Source organism: Labrus mixtus, chromosome 2 (genome assembly GCF_963584025.1).
Source record: "Labrus mixtus chromosome 2, fLabMix1.1, whole genome shotgun sequence".
Lineage (NCBI taxonomy): Eukaryota > Metazoa > Chordata > Actinopteri > Labriformes > Labridae > Labrus > Labrus mixtus.
This window is the reverse complement of record NC_083613.1, coordinates 28,028,316-28,044,860: the sequence shown is the minus strand read 5'-3', so window position 1 is coordinate 28,044,860 and position 16,545 is coordinate 28,028,316. Positions and strand designations below refer to the sequence as shown.

Here is a 16,545-nt window from a genome sequence, read left to right as displayed (position 1 = left end):
TCCTGCAAGGTTAACATTGCACATTCTGCCACTTCCTAGCTAACTTTACTGTTTGATAGTTTCTTCATGGGTGTATTAAAGACGTGGATACAGCATTGGAGACAGCGCCCCGTCCTTCCTGGCAAAAGGTCATGTTTGATAGTCAAATGTAAGAGTCATGTCAGCTATGCGTTATGCTAACATTGTCAATGGAAAAGCAACTAAGCGAAATTTTGCAAGGGTCATCCGGCCATTTTTCAAGGTATTTAAACATTTTGGATGATTCATTAGCTTCTGTTGGCCATGGCTAACAGCAACCACTTAGTAGTTGACATTACTGTTTGTTTGTAACGGAAATTTAGCGTCTATCTGAATGAAATGTTTGTTTAATAAGAACATTAGCTGCTGTAACTTCCGAGTTTTCACAAGTGTTTGAAATATGGACTGATTTCATTATCTACGGTGTTTTCAGTTTCTTATCAATCATGACGTGGTGAAATCATTACAAAGTGTCAGACTCCCTTTACTGATGACATTTTAAAAATCTGACAGACAGCAGTACAAACACATCAAAACGTTCCACTTTGATAATGATGTCAGAGGAAAGAGGCTGCGATGTGAAAATGATAAATGAATACACGTTTTTTTTTTTTTTTTACATGAATTCATTTGAATGGGAGAAAAAAACGACTCTTTGCATTGAACCTCCCACAACATATGCAAGAAGGTTTGAATCTCCTTTTTTCCCTCAGTAAAAAAAAAAACCAAAGGGGGATCTGACTTTTCCATTTGTAATCCTGAACTCTTTCAACTACTGCTTTAATTGATTGCAGTTGGATGCAATTAGTGTCATCTCAGCAGATAAGATGCTGATTCCTTTTCCTGTTGAACTGGCACACCATCAAGCAACATGACGCAACTATTTCTCTGAATTCCACCGATTGCTTTGTTTTCCTTCTCTCGTTGTTTTTACATGGCAGTGTGTCACCAATTAGCTACAAAAACAAGCTAATGTGGCGACCATACGGGACCATGGAGTTTGATGACATGTCACGCTGGACATTTTTTCTTTAATCCACACAGTCTTCAAAAGGGGACAATAGGACACACTTTAAGTCAACACATACATCTGTCAATCTGTACAGCACACCATCATCAGCTCTGATCTGTGCCATAACAACGTCTGAAGGGGATCAGGGGGGCGGGGTGGATTGGGGATTGTTGTAGCCATGACAACAGGTCAAAACAGAGCTCCACAGCACAGGTTGAAAAACCAGGAAGTAGCCCAGCCTGCGCATGACTTCCTCAATTGGAGTATGGGTGGAAGTGTTTTTGGGTGGAAAATTTACAATCTCTCATCTGCCAAAATCAGTTCTTGTCCTAACTGAAGCCAGTCTTTCTCCACCTAACACACAAAAAAAAATCCCTCCAACTGCAAATTATGAATCATCCCCAGTGAAGCATTTCACAGATCTTAGGGAACCTGTAGCTGCACAAAGAGGACAAAATGACACGGCAACACCGCCACCAAGTGGAGATCAAAATTGGGTGTGCTGTGTGTCTGTATGCATCATACGCCTCACTGAACTCAGCCCCGATATAAAGGATCAAATTAAAAGCTAATTTGCCGAGTGTTGCTCAGCTGGATGTCCGGCCTTAATCACTGTAAGATGCTAGACTAGTCTCATCCTCTCAGTGCAGACTGAACACGTGTATATGTCTGAAGAGGAGTTATAAACAAAGCACTGATTCAAATCAATCCAGCAGATTTGCAGGAAACAAAAATCATGAAGAACATGAAGCTACTGAGTAGAAGAGAATCAAACCCCCCACGCATCCAGGACAATATCTCGGCGGACTCTCGCACATGCCAAAAATTCCTCAATCACGTCTGCTGTCTCTTTAAAAGCAAATCATATTAGCCGACATATGAGCCCCGCTTCTGCTCCCCATAACTTAAAATAAACCATCTGCGTCAGTCAGAATTAATCTGACAACTGGACTCCTCAGCTTGAGGTCTAATCATGTGATGATGGCATGAAGATTTAAGTCCATCCATCTATTGTCGGATCCTTCCAGAGTATGTGGGTCAGCTGTAAGTCCTGCCAGTAACAGTACAGTAGCCACTTTGCATTGAAAGATTGCATTTCCTGATTCAAAGTCGTCTCCTGACAGCCCATCACACAAAGTTTACTCTCTGCTGCTTTTCATATGGAAGCTATTCGGGCTTGCTGTTTGCACTTCCCAGAGTGCTTAGATTACGCTGTTCATTCACTGTGAATGAGAGGAGAAGTTTCACACACACACAAAAACACAGACGGAGTAGAGCGGGGTTTTAAACGGCTGCTTTCACCCCAACTGACCAAGTGAAGCATACACAAACCAGGGTGGTTTCTGTCAGACTGCTGCCACTTCTAACGGTCTGCCTCCTCTGCAGTCTAACAAAGAAAAGAGAAAAAGAAAAAGTCCCTCCCGAGGAAAAACTTTCTCAAAGTATCATAATAAGCCTTAGACTTACCGGCTATTCTGTCTCGCTCCATAACTCAACTGCTACCTCAAATAGCCACATGTAACCTCGCTCCTTTTTTCTCTCCTCTCCTCTCCCTCCTTCTCTTCTACTTTTTCTTCATGAAGACTTCCCCTTTCTCCTGACTCAGTCACCCTGTCCCCCTCTTTCTACCCTCCCTCTCTCTCTCTCTCTCTCTCTCTCTCTCTCTCCTCCTTCCTTTTCCTCCCCCTCTCTCTCCGTTGCTCTTACTTCCTCCAAGTTTTTAATGTCTTCAGTCTGTCAGGATAACAAGTGAACGAAGCAGACGTCCGCAGCCATGTGCTAGTCATATGTAGTCCCTCTCTCTCTGTATCTCTCTCTCTCTCTCTCTCTCTCTCTCTGCAGCTTTCTTTACTTTCACTCTCGGGTTCTCTCCTACACATACATGAGTCAGGGATTGATTTTGGATACAAACAAACTGAGATTTTCCTCCTCTCGTTTTTTCTATTATTCCCTTGGTACCTAACCTCGTGTCCCTCTCTCACCTCTCACACTCCCCCTGACGCCGAAGCAGCCTTGTGTCTTTGAAATTGATCCTCAGCCCTTTGACCAAAAATATCTAATCAGAAAATAAACTGAGACCATTTTGTCACAGGGAAATACTCAAGGAATTCTAGCACGTCACACCCATACCATGTAATCCCCACAGCTCTAACTGCTGTGTCAGGAAACCCTCCAAACGCAGTCATCCCAAAAAAAAACTGATGATTGTTCTCTCTGAGTGGATTTAAGAGTATTCAAAACAATCCGGCTTAAGTCGAGTTCAGCGCCCACGTGTAAAAAGTTCTCCTCATAAGACCAGACACATCCAGCTTATCCTTTGAATAAAACAAATCTCATTGACCTCCTGCAAATGTGCCTCTTCTTCTCCCCTAAGTTTGGCGCTTGATGCTTGAATGCATCATTTATCTCAGCAAAGTTTTTGACTTGCTGCAAAAACAAAAAAAGTGTCACGTTCCGATTCTGCCAGCTGAACAAGGTCAGAGGGCCACTTAGCTAGCCGTCGTCTTGGTGAGAAACCCTGGAGAAAAATATAACACACACAAAGTCTCTCTGTTTTGTTTTTGCTCACTTCCCCTTCCTCTTTTTCTTTTCTTAACTTCCCTCCCTAAGCCATGTCTTCAAGATTAATACATTGTGACAACACTAGCTTTAGAAGGACGCAAAAGCAAAGCCGAAAACAAACAGTCTCACACTCATGTGCATGCAATTTTACACATACTGAACCGTGCATACAAACACACACACATGGCAGCTAGACTCAAAAGGAGCATCTTTCTTGGTTGAAGCTCTGAGCAGCTCTGATACGCTGAGCACTTACTCTAAGACCTGACTGGCTAAATGCTTATCTCTGATTTTAGAACTTAAAGGGTCCATGTTTCTTTTGATGTTTCTATACATATTCATGGTAAAACTGGCCTCTTCACTCGTAGACGAAGATACAAACACACACACACACACACACACACACAATCACAGAGCTCCCACTCGGCTGCAGTCCTGGGGCCTTTTCTGACATCTGCAATAGAGGAGTGAGGAGAAGCAGAGCAGAGGAGGCAGATTAGGGATATTCAAGTGTAACTGCTCTGTGAGTAGATTTAGTCACGGTAAGGCCCTCTTACTAATCCTAAAGAAGGACATGATTTATATAAGCCTATTTGGTTTGATTTATCTACGTCTCCCCTTATCTTAAAAACACGGAATCTAAAAGTTTGGTTAAGAAGTGCTACTTTAGAGAGTCAAGACACAACGCTTTCTGATATTGTGCAGAGTGGAACTTCCAGGGAGGGCTGTTGTCTTTAAACAGCATTTGTGAAAAATAAAATCAGATGCCTCCTTTGAAATCGGTCCAAAAAATGCAGCTGAAGACCAAACATGTGCACACAAAGACCGAACTGAAGATTTTACTTGAGGTGATAAAATAATTGAGAAATCAGAACAAAAGCAAGGAATTTCTAAATTGGCCTTTTTGTCCAGAATTCATATGGAAAGCAGGTCGCTCGTTTTTAAAAATGGAGACGTGTTTCTCTTTTTGCCCGCTGGCGCTTTCTGTCTCATGATCGATTTCCAGACTTAAAAGCTGCACTTAATCACAGGGTCAACAAAAAACACATGAAACACACATGTGCTTATGCATTTGTTGACTCATTCTCATATGCATAACAGACATGAACAAATGTTCCAACATACATTTAAAGACACATGAAAGACGATGTCTTTGTGGACACATGAAGCGCTCCTACTGTTTTATGACGCATTCAAAGTTGAAAGTTAATGTAAACTTCCTCCTCCTCCTTCTGGTTTGTGGATGAAGCTGAAAGGAACTGCAACACACACACACACAAATTCACACACTCAAACCTGAGATTTCACACAGCAGTGAGCTCGTCTGGCCTTAAAACAGAGCAGCCGTGCCCCAGGCTCACACACACCATTCCTATATGTTTTGGTTAATCCCTTGGCATATTAGAGCAGCTGTAAAATAAGTGAAGTGTGGTATTGTTTAGCAGGGTAAAAAAAACTGATATTATTATCTGGAGAGTGACTCCCAAAAATATCATTTAAAAAACTAGAAATCCAAATGATGCACAAAATGAAAAATTTAAACAGTAAATAAACATTATCCTTCTTCCTCGCTTTTTTTAACCTGCTCATTTAGTTATAAACACACGTATAGAAAACATTAAAGATCAAACTTATAGATGGAAATGTTTGCTCTCTTCAAGCATTATTTAAATTGACCTTGACCTTCCAGTCCACGCTGTACGAACCCAATTTGCCAACCCAGAGATTAGACATCATACCAGTTCAACTTTACAGCTATTTTGTTTTTGCTACAAAAACCCTCCAATGTTTACCTGTTTATCTGCGTTTACCTTTTTCTGGTCAGATTTTCTTTAAAAATGTGAGGACATGTGTCAAAACAACTTCTTAAAGAGGGTTTTCCTTGTGCTCCTCTTGCAAGGAGACACTGGTCTCGCTGCTGTTTTACAGTAAACGTAGCCGTGTGAGCTTTTAGAGGCCATTATTCAGACAAACCACGGTGCAGAGAGAGCAGACAGAGAGGGCCTCCCTCACTCATACCTTTCACCACCTCCACTCTCCATCATCTCAACCTGCTGGGAAGATACAGCCAGACCCTCCCACACACACACACACACACACGCACACACACACACGCAAACACACACACACACACACACACACACACACACACAAACGTACACAAACGTACACAAACGTACACAAACGTACACAAATGCATATACATCCACTTAAAACCACGGACACACACAAACTCAAAGGGTTATCTGAGCAGATTCCTCTGGCATGACAACACACACACACACACACACACACACACACAGACACACACACACACACACACACACCTACTGATGTCTCTCTTTTCTTGGACCTACACAACAAACACCAAACAAGCAGCCTATATTTGCTCCAGATGAGGCAGATGGTCATAAGGCACGTGCGCTAGTTCACTCATGCGAGACAAATACACACAATCTAAAAAAAAAAATAAAGCTGTGTATCACACATCGAGCCTTGGGGTGCACATTAATGTAAGCCGTCACTTCCGAGCGTGACCTATGGCCGAACGCGTGACTCAAACATGCTAAATTTAGTTATATAAGAGTGGAGCAAAAAGCTCACCAGCATGCCAGCCAACACTAAAGGGATGCCTGCAGGCCTGCGATGAACAATAAAGGAGGAAGAGCAGAGGAGTGGGATGAAGAAAAGATAAAAAAGAGAAGAGGAGGAGCGAGGAGGGGAAAACGTAAAGGAGGTAAATGGAGGGGAAGAAGAAAGAGGGTAGGTGAGGAAAGAGGTCAGGAAGATGCTTGGGGGAGAGGGATCTGCAAACACAAATTGAAATCATGTAGAAAACAGTGTTGAATTATAGCTCACTGTCAGATTGCAGCTATTGATACAAATAGTAGATCAATGTATTCACACCTTCTGAAGTACTATTGTCACTTTTCCACAGTATAAGCTTGCTTCAATGAAACATGTTCCTTTAAAATTAGACAAGCATTCTTATTGACACTATGTTGAAGACACTCTTTATGCCCTCGACAACGACCTCCTTTCTGCCAACACTACAGCAGAGGTTGAACAATCCTGCCTGCACCGTCTGCAGGAGACGGTGGAGAACGACACAGAGAAAACAGTGTGATGTGGTGCTGCTAGCCACAGTCTGATGACCTCACCAGAGCGCTACGCGGCACTCATCCTCCCCGTGCCTCGTCTCTGTCACACACATGCACACGGAAAGTGTGAGAGAGAGAGAGAGAGAGGGAGAGAAGGAGAGAGAGAGAGAGAGCTGTCCTCCTCATTTGGGTCCCCTCCTGCTGCTGCTGCTGCTGCTGCAGCTCCGGCCTACACATCCAACCTGAGGCATGTACAGGGACGACACAACTCGTCACATCACTCATCCGCGCAACCCAAATTTAACTATGAGGATGTACATTTTAGTATACACAGAGAGCTCCCGTTGCACGTTGCAGACTACTTTCATTTTGTAATTGCTATTTTACTGCATTAGGGGAATACCAAATAATAGGAAAATCCTCTTCTAAATACCACTGAGAGCCGCCATGTGAGCGATCTGTTAGAACCACAGAGACATTGATGAATTAAAGCAATCTTCTTAAACATAAAGTACCATCCAGAATAATCCTGGGAGTTATTCACACACTGTGAGACAGTAAGTCCACATTGTTGCATATGTAGGAAGATCTGATTGCACTTCTTTTTCCAATGAGACTTCCAAGACTGAAACGTTGCAGCCACTCAGAGATTTCCACTGACTTTGAACTACTGCAGGAGGGGGGTGTTTTTTTATTTTTATTTAATGAAATCTCAGTTATTTGCGTTATCTTCTTTTTAAAACTGGATAAATCATTTTCACACACATGAAAATGAAATCCATCATCCTGCTTACAATTCACTTGTGTGGTACATCTGTGCGAGTGTGCAGATTCAGGGTTGCTGACCTGGCGGGTTAAGTGAACAAAGTGAGCCTGGATCCAATAAAAGGTATGACTGAGCGTCTGGGAATTGTGAAATATCATTTATTTGTTTTCAGGATACCGCTATTAAATATTCCACTGCACTAATTTGACACGTGTGGCTCTCAAAACTAATAAGTGCTAGAACGTTTAGCCAAATCTTCAAAAAACAAAACACAGTGTCTTTGGTTTCAATAAAAAAGTTTGCTGCTGAAATTGAATAAAGCATCAGCCATTTCCATAATGTGGGCCATGTGGATATTCATCTTTGGGATTCTCATTAGATCACATGAGAGTATTTTCTTGGGTCCAAATGGTAGACTGTATAAAACATGGACATTGTCTCAGTTACGTCAAACCCATTGGTTTGTCATGAAGCAATAACGGCAGTCACCATATTAGAAATGCTACCCTCGGGCGCTGGTGGCCTAGTTGTGTCAAAGTCAAAGTCCTCGAAGTGGGCAGCTGGGGTTCAAGTCTGACCTGTGGTTCCTTTCCCTCTTATCATTCTGCATTCTCTCTCTGATTTCCCACTCTATTAAATAAAGGCCAAAAGTAAATCAAAATAATAAATGCTACCTTTTCATAACTTCCATTAAATCTAAAGTAACAGGCAATAAAGTGAAGTTGAGGCGGGCCTTAAACCTCCTGACAAACGGATATAATGCTCCTGCCTATTGGACAACTTAGCAACGCCCCATGTGCATAACTCTTAGCCTTAAGATAATCTGAATCAGTTATAATGTTGGTTGTTTGATGATTGTTTGATTGATGTGAACAATTAAGAAAGTATTGACACTAATGGCGTTTTAGTACCAGGCTGGAAACATATTTACTTCTGCTGTAAAAGCGGGCATTTTAACACAGGAGCTGTGGAATCTATGGCTTTTGCAGCCAGCCTCAAGTGGACACTGGAGGAGCTGCAGCTTTTGCACTTTCGCATTGGCTTTATTTTTCAACTTTGGAGCTTGCTGCTTGATCCAAACCTTAACCATGCCAATAGGATTTAACAATTTCTGCAATGAGATGTCCTCAAGTTCATAAAATACTCAATAAAACAATGAAAAATCAACACTGAACTCTGACCTCCATAAAATCTATCACAAACTCTTAACCGCTGAAGATGTTTCACAGCTCATAAAATCCGTCATCAAAACAGAGTGGAAGAAAAAAAAAACCCTCATGGCCAAAGTCATCATGGTAGTTCAGTCAGCAACTGGCATTACTTCCAGCCAGCGCTCAACCAATCCTCTGTGAGGACCAGTAGAAAATCATGACTATAACCAATAACTGACCCTGTTACTCATCACACACACACACACACACACACACACACACGCATAGAAAAGCACACTCACACAGTGTGTCCAGTCAAATCCAGTTCCCAGAAACCCCTCCTCTTTCTCTTTATTACAATACACGTATAACTCATTTAGGCTCCTTTCTTCCAATTCTCTGACAATTTAAATCCCATTCCCAGGTCACTCGGACTGTCAGAGGCTGTAAAAGTGCTCGTTGTGCAGTCTGCCTGTCCCAGCATGGCTGTGGTAACACTGCTGGCTATTTCCTCTCAGCATAAGGTAATCATTAGATGTAAGAGGGAGCTGGCAGCAGCAGGCTACGTAAAATGGGATATCCTTCAATTTCCAGATCCGTTGCAGGAAAAGAGTCTGCTGTAGTAATTCATAAGTGTGTGGATATTTCAGGTGAAGAAGAAGCAAGTGAGAAGACTCAGCACTCGTCTATTAGTCGCAGGAGAGCTCAGTGGCACTGAAACCAGAATGACACCAGCCTAAAAAAGTGGCTTCACAATTCCATTTCAAATGAGTTCAACAGGAGGGATAAAAGTTTGTCAGGTGGGCTGAGTGTGAACTACTGTACAGTGTGCCACATACATTGTGTCATGAATGTGTGTTGGGTGATTGATTAAAGGTAGGTTTAGATGGAGCATGGAGGAGAGAAGCAAGGCTATGTGATTGAAGGCAGGGTGAGAGAGAGAGAGAGAGAGAGAGAGAGAGTTCCTGTGGTTCAGACCTCTGTAATCAACATGCCAAACTCCTGATGTCTAAATCCACAACTCGGACCCAGACAGTCTACACATACGCTCAATACACACACTTACACACACAGAAATGCACAACCCTACCGACATATGAGCACTGTGGTGATCTCTGCTCATGTGCAGCTTGGCGACAGAGCAGGTCCCAAGTAAACGAGAGACGATTGAGCGTGAAGTAGTGGGACGGATGTGTAATCAGGATCTGAGTTTTTTTGATATCTAATAATTTGTTTTGGGGTGTTTTGTGCCTTTATTGTAGAGATAGGACAGTGGATAGAGTCAGAAATCAGGAGAGAGAGAGAGAGAGAGAGGGAGGGGAATGACATGGGAAAGGAGACACAGGCTCGATATCTAATAATTGAGTGTCCACAGCAGCTTTAATGTTTTTGTTTCACCATTACATGTTTGTCTAAGATATTTTAATATCCTCCACAACTTGTTATTCATGACTCATCCCTGCTCTCATTCCTCGTCTTTGAACCAAGAGCTTGATGTGGATGTTTGTCCGTGACCTTTGGCTACCACTCAGCTGAAAACATGTATCATTGGAGCGGCTCTTGGCTTATGGGAAAGATAACATTTGTAATTGTAAGACAAATAAAGTTTGAAATATAGCTCTAAAGTCCGAGATAAGGTTGTTGGAGTTATTACTGGGAATTAACAAACTTAAAGTATCAATGTTTTTTTTTTTTTGCCTTATGGTTGGAATAGGAAATCTGTAATGTGCATTTATCACATCATTAGGATCGTAAAAAAAAAAGTATGAGGTCCCAGCAGAGTAACGGTGATGCTCTCATTATAATCAGCCAATGCTTTACTAATAGCATCTGCTTGTAACATCAGGTGTCTCTTTAATGAACATGCGGCCAAATCATTCACGACTGGCTGGCTGCTCATCAACGTAAGCAGCAGTGACATGGCCTCTTTTCGTCCTTATGTTACTCACAGGGGCGGGGATGGGGGGGCTTTGTCAGGCTGTAACGTCATCGTCGACCATGCTCTATTTATAGCCGTCACTCTGACACACTGGGTACATGATGTCATAGTTGCATTTCTGTGTGCATGTGTGCTCGGGAGGCTACGGCTCCATTCAGCGTGGAGAGAGGTCTCCGTCATGTGGGAAGTCATTGTTGAAGGATGTGTCAGCTCATCAGATCCCACGGCTTAATCAGATGGGAATTTGTTCTGTGATGGGAGGAAAACTAAAGAATAAAGCCATGAGAGGAAGAAGAAAAAAAAAAAGCATGTTCCTGTAGTGGGAGGAAAAAGATTAGGCTTACAGCTGAGGGAAAGTTTATCCGAGGGGAAAAAAGTTCAGTCCTTTCAACGAGAAATAAACTTTGTTAAATACCCAGTTTCTAAAGTTAGAACTTTTCTACGTCTGATTAAGGTGGTCTAATACTCAAAGGGGCTCTCAAGCAGTGGATTTAAAGTGACACGGATTATTTGAGCTGGAGAGCTTTGGCTGTTTGACTCGTAGGTAGTGTATTAGATGAATCTTAAAGTGATAAAGACAGCTTTAATATCAGAGAGAGCAGTAGTGCATGTGGTGGCGGTCCAGGCCAATCTATGACTCAGACTGAAGGGAATCCAGCTCAGCTGTCACTGAGGAACCATTGTTGAAGAGAAATAAAGAGCTGTATTGACTCCACTCATCTGCTGCTTCTCTTTGGGACCTATTTCAGTGGGAGGAAGGATGACATGATGGATTCTGCAGTTTAACAACCCAGTGAAACCCAACAGTGCTGCAGCCATTCCCGTCCACTCACCTGGGCTTGATCGGACACTTTTTAGACTTTAAGGCATGTCCTTTTTAAGTTAGTCTTAGTGTTTAATTTTTTAAAGTCACCAAATTGACTACTCAGCTAAGCTGATAATGAGTCAATAAGAGTGATAAGATCAAAGCAGGGATGAAAAGTTGCAAAGCTTAAAGGTCCCATATTATGATTTTTCTGGTTTTATATGCTCTTTAGTGTGTTTTCCAAGTGTCCTGGTCATGTTTAGGCACATCTATGTGCAAAAATTCAAAGTCAGCGGCTTCTCCTACGTCCTCCTGTTAGCTGTAGCATTAGCCGCATGTAACGCTCTGTTCTAGCCCCCCTCGATAAAAATGTGTCAGTCTGACGTCATTGTCAGTGTGAGGTCACTGATCTAAGCCCATTGGCTCGTTGTGACAAGCCCAGCAGCTCATGTTGCACGCCTGTTAACTTCTGTAGCACGCCCACGATATGCCGTAGCCTGCGGTAGCACAGTAGTGCTAAGGTGCTAATGTTTATGCTCCCCTCGGACGGAGCCAGCGGCTGCATTCCCAATATGGTAAAAGAGGCGTGACATTTCCGAGAACCGTGCTGAGCAACTGACCAATTACGGCAGAGCCAACAGGCCGACCAATCAGATCAGACTTGGCACACGTGGGGACTCTGAACGTGGGCACTTCAGAGCCTTAGAGAGAGAGTCAGAAGCGAGCTGGTGCATGGAGCGGCAGTACATGAAAACAGACACTTTTTTCGAAGTTTAGCTATTTTGAACATACTTTAGTAGGTACATAGATTAAATATACAAACCCCAAAAAGGGCCATAATATGACCTCTTTAAAGTCATTATAAAACTGTTTAAACCAACAGGATTTGAAAAAACTTGTAGCGTTCACCTCTTCCAGCAACCTAATTTTTTCATATTGTTAGTTTATAAATTATGTTTTTCATTTTTTATTAGAATTAGCTTAGAAAAAATATTTTGAGGTTACACGCTGCATGATATGTTCTTATCAAGGAAAAAAAATCAACAAAATTCACTGCAAGAAAAAAACAGTAAACTGTGTAATCACACAATCTCTAAGTACAAATTGAAATATGAAATTAGAAAATGTATTATGAAAGCAGCCTATTATATCATAAGAACACCCCTAGTCTAATGTGCTCTAACTAAATGTAGCTACGTCAAGTTTTGCGGCGTGTGGGCCCTAGTCTGCACATGTCACCCACTACATCTTAGCCTTCATGGTTAATCTTGGCCATCCCCTCTTCTTTGCTGCGCAGCACCAAGATAGTTGAGTCATCGTAGTAATTAGTCATTTGCTTTTCAAATTGGCCGAGATGAGAAAGTTTCTCCGAGACATTGCATTGTGATCCTGAGTGTGTGATCTTAACGAGGTCTGTAGTTCTAACAAGACCACCTTAATGATACAAGTGAATAAAAGAGGTACAGGAAAAATATGTCATCTTCACTCGCGTCACATCTGACAATTAAAAAAAAAAAAAATCAAATATACTAAAGATGAAATCCACACAACCAGCCTGCAGGAAATGTTCACCACAAAGCCGTCTATTCAAGCTGGGGACGAGCCTGTTTGCAAAAAAACATGCAACCATTAGACTATGACAGCACAGCTGACTGGGATCCCTCATGCGTAGGAAGATAGAAAAAAAAAAAAAGGATAATGGTGCATTTACTCCACTGGGTCTCCCTGTTCGTTCAGGGTCACTTTACTTTGAAACTACAGAACAACATGGGTACATCCAGTTCATTAAGTCCAAAAAGAGCTCCAGGTCTCACTGGATGCTCTTAGATAGGAGCCAAGGGACAACAGGATGCTCCCAGAGCGAAATTAGGCATGAGTCACTGGAGAGAGCATAGATCTAATGTACTCTTCCCAAAAGAGACACAGAAAACATGCGCTTTTTGTTAACACTGAGCTCTCAAATAGTTTGAGCAAGAAGTTTAAAGAGCCTACCTATTGCTTTTATCGCATGTTCCAAAACCAAAAATCAAGATACAGGAAGACAAAACTGGAACATAGGCTATTTCCGCTTCAATATTAAAGTCTGTTTTCACACCACATTGTCTTTACTCACCAGTTACGCTGATGATAGCTGCTTTTCCACATCGACACAACTTCAAACATCTGATTTTCCCAAGCATTATCACTCTGAGCCAAGGCACTCGAGTAAAGGATATTTCAACGTATGATATGGAAAAGAACAAAGACTTTAAATCTTGTCCATAAAAAGCATCTTTTTTTTCGGATCTGCTAATTGGGTTCCCTCTCAGTTCAGCCATGAAATGCTCCTGCTGGAAGAGAATTTGACACCTTGAGGTCAAGACGCTGCATGGAGAAAGTGCCGGAGACGAGAATGTTAGGTGCCTGGTCTCATGGTTTGTTTTGCTTGGGGGAAGATTAAGCTACACGTAAACCTAATGATGAAATGGCTTTAAGTGCTACAATACTCAGTACAATCATGTTAGATCATTCCCCTTTAGTTTCAGGCTTTCTAGGCTGTTTTTTTTTTTTTTTTTCACATTTTGGCTTAGCTTGATTTTCTTGGAATAGTGTGAGAAATGGATAAATCAACAGTCATCAACCCACACCTTAAGAAAATTCTTACAATATTGAAGCTCTCTGCTAGCTTCAGAATTGTGGCCAACCATTAAACCAATCCACAACAGGCTCCACAATGGCAGCAGTAGATGAGGGTGATGGTGTTTTTTTTTATCATCGTGCAGGTGCAGCGGTGAGGATCTCCAGTCATAGAAACTGACAGTAAGTGATAAGGCTCCTTAAACAGGCTGGTCCCTCACCTCCACGTTTGACCTTTCCCACATTTCTGTTCCTTAAAAAGTCAGCCAGTGGTTGTGATAGTGATCGTATGCACTTTTATTGATAATCTGGACTTTCTAAAAGAATCAACTGAGAACCATTTGTGATCAATTCAAAAGGTGAATGCCTCCTAGACACTTGAGTTGACCCAATAAAACCATAAATGACTTACTAAATTGGACCAATAAAGACAAATAAGTCTAAACCTTTCAATAAAGACTTGTAGACCTGACGTAGCCATCCACTTAGAAGGCAATTCAATACATTAAAAAATGAAATAACACCTTAACCACCACTTTAAATGGAGCTGTTGTTTCATTCAAGCTCTGTGTATGTGTCCCATTTCAACACAAGCATATTCAGAATCAGCTTGTGCCACATTACTGTCTGTTTCATCTAGAGCACTTTAGTTTCCTCCCCAGAGAAAAAGACGTGTAACTAAATGTTTAAAAAAGGGGGAGGGGGGGGGGGGGGGGGGGGGGTGTACAGATGGGACCTTAGCAAAGACAGAGAGCTGTTGTATAAAAAACACACACACACACACACACACACACTCACTCGTGCACTATATCGTGTCAAGCAATTGCAATACAAACGCACACATGAGCAAGCATACACAAAAGCGTGTACACAGACATCATGAGCAAGCGAATGTCTAAAATGTTTGTGAAAGCCAAAACAATCACACACACACACACACACACACACACACACACACACACACACACAGTATGCGTCCCTGTAGAGTATATCCTGAAGGGGCCAGTGCATCCATACACAGGGTCAGGCTGAGAACAACAGATGATGATGCACATCTGAGTTTAATAGCCACTGGGACCCCGAGGTGCTCCCATGGGTGCTGTGCTGTACACCCAAAAACCACAGAGTGGGTGAGCACTTTGTGATGGAATTGACAAGTTTGACAGGGATAAACACAAAAGTCCTAAATATTACTGAATACATAGGACATTTTATTCTAAGTGTATTGTGAAGTATTTTTAAAGTGTGCAGTATTACACAAGCTGTATATCCATGTACAGCTGCATTACTTTGACATGCAAAATAGTGCTGAATGTAGGTCACACTTTATGCATAATTCATACTTTAAATTATTTTTGCAGAATTTAGATCGTATGAAATTTGACTAAATAAGTTAAAATAAAACAATATTAAATCGCATAACATGAGTAAGCTTTACTATCATACTTTTTGAAAACGTCGGTAGCCTACCTGGATTTGGAGTCTTCTTCATGCTCTGTGTTTTTCTGCTCGTCCGCTTCTGAAGTAGCGCCTCGGTCCTCAGAGGAAACCTGGGAACTGTCCGTCCACAACAGAGGAGTAGACTTTCTGAGCGCTTCTGCACTTGTTCTTGTGCTGCGTGTTGACACTGTGTGACTGAGGGCAGCGCAGATGCAGAAGTGCCGTGTGATCAGCTGAGCTCGATGATTTGCTCTTTAGAGGGGACGCGGAGATTCTCGAGACCGCACGAGCATGCTGAGAGAGATGTCAGCGGGGGGGGGGGGGGGGGGGGGGGGGGGGGGGGGGGGGGGGGGGGGGGGGTTCCACGCGCCTTTGCGCACGGTTTCATATGAAGCCAGTACAGTATTTATCCTGAGGGTTAGAGCTCGTCGCTCCGAGGAAACATTAGTCAAATAATTATTATTCTGTTACAGCAACTACAACTTAAACCAATGAAACGTCCATAGTTCTTTCTTTCTTTCATTCTTTCTTTCTTTCTTTCTTTCTTTCTTTCCTTCTTTCTTTCTTTCATTCATTCTTTCTTTCTTTCTATCTATCTTTCTTTCCTTCTGTCTTTCTTTATTTCTTTCTTTCATTCATTCATTCTTTCTTTCCTTCTTTCCTTCTTTGTATCTTTCTTTCTTTCTTTCTTTCCTTATGTCTGTCTTTCTTTCTTTCCTTCTGTCTTTCTTTCTTTCTTTCTTTCTTTCCTTCCTTCTTTCTTTCAGAGCTAACCCATATCATCATCATTAACAAATTCATGACTCAAGATTTCATTAATACTACTTTAATACTGGACTACTTTGATGAGTGAGTAGACAGTTTAGCAGAAATGAAATGAGTCTGTTCATTTTATTGAAACTGAAATAGAGAATATTTCCACTTAGAATACTGGAGAATATAACTATATACTTCCTGTACAGATGTTCATGTGTGAAATGTTGAACAGAGAAAATGTCACACTTTCTCTCATGTGGTTATAAATCTCAAATTTGTAGGGTTTAACAAGGTGAAACTTCTTCAAATCCTTTATTGGGTCATAAACCTAACGGAAGTGTGATTATACAGCCTGTCGTGTAAGCTATCGTAATGATGG

General features: G+C 41.8%; 1 protein-coding gene across 2 annotated transcripts in view; it reads right to left on the bottom strand.

The window, feature by feature from the left end:
- Positions 1–15,577, bottom strand: part of LOC132991315 (septin-9-like) — a 78,023-nt gene extending 62,446 nt beyond the window's left edge. Inside the window, exon 1 of one of the 2 annotated variants that reach the window (XM_061060071.1) lies at positions 15,441–15,577. In XM_061060071.1, coding sequence (XP_060916054.1) covers positions 15,441–15,462 — 22 coding nt within the window. In that variant the 5' untranslated portion in view covers positions 15,463–15,577. Of the gene's footprint in view, positions 1–2,497; positions 2,661–15,440 lie in introns of those variants that run through there. The other variant, XM_061060062.1, reaches the window with a different exon arrangement.
- Positions 15,578–16,545: the final 968 nt, after the last annotated feature.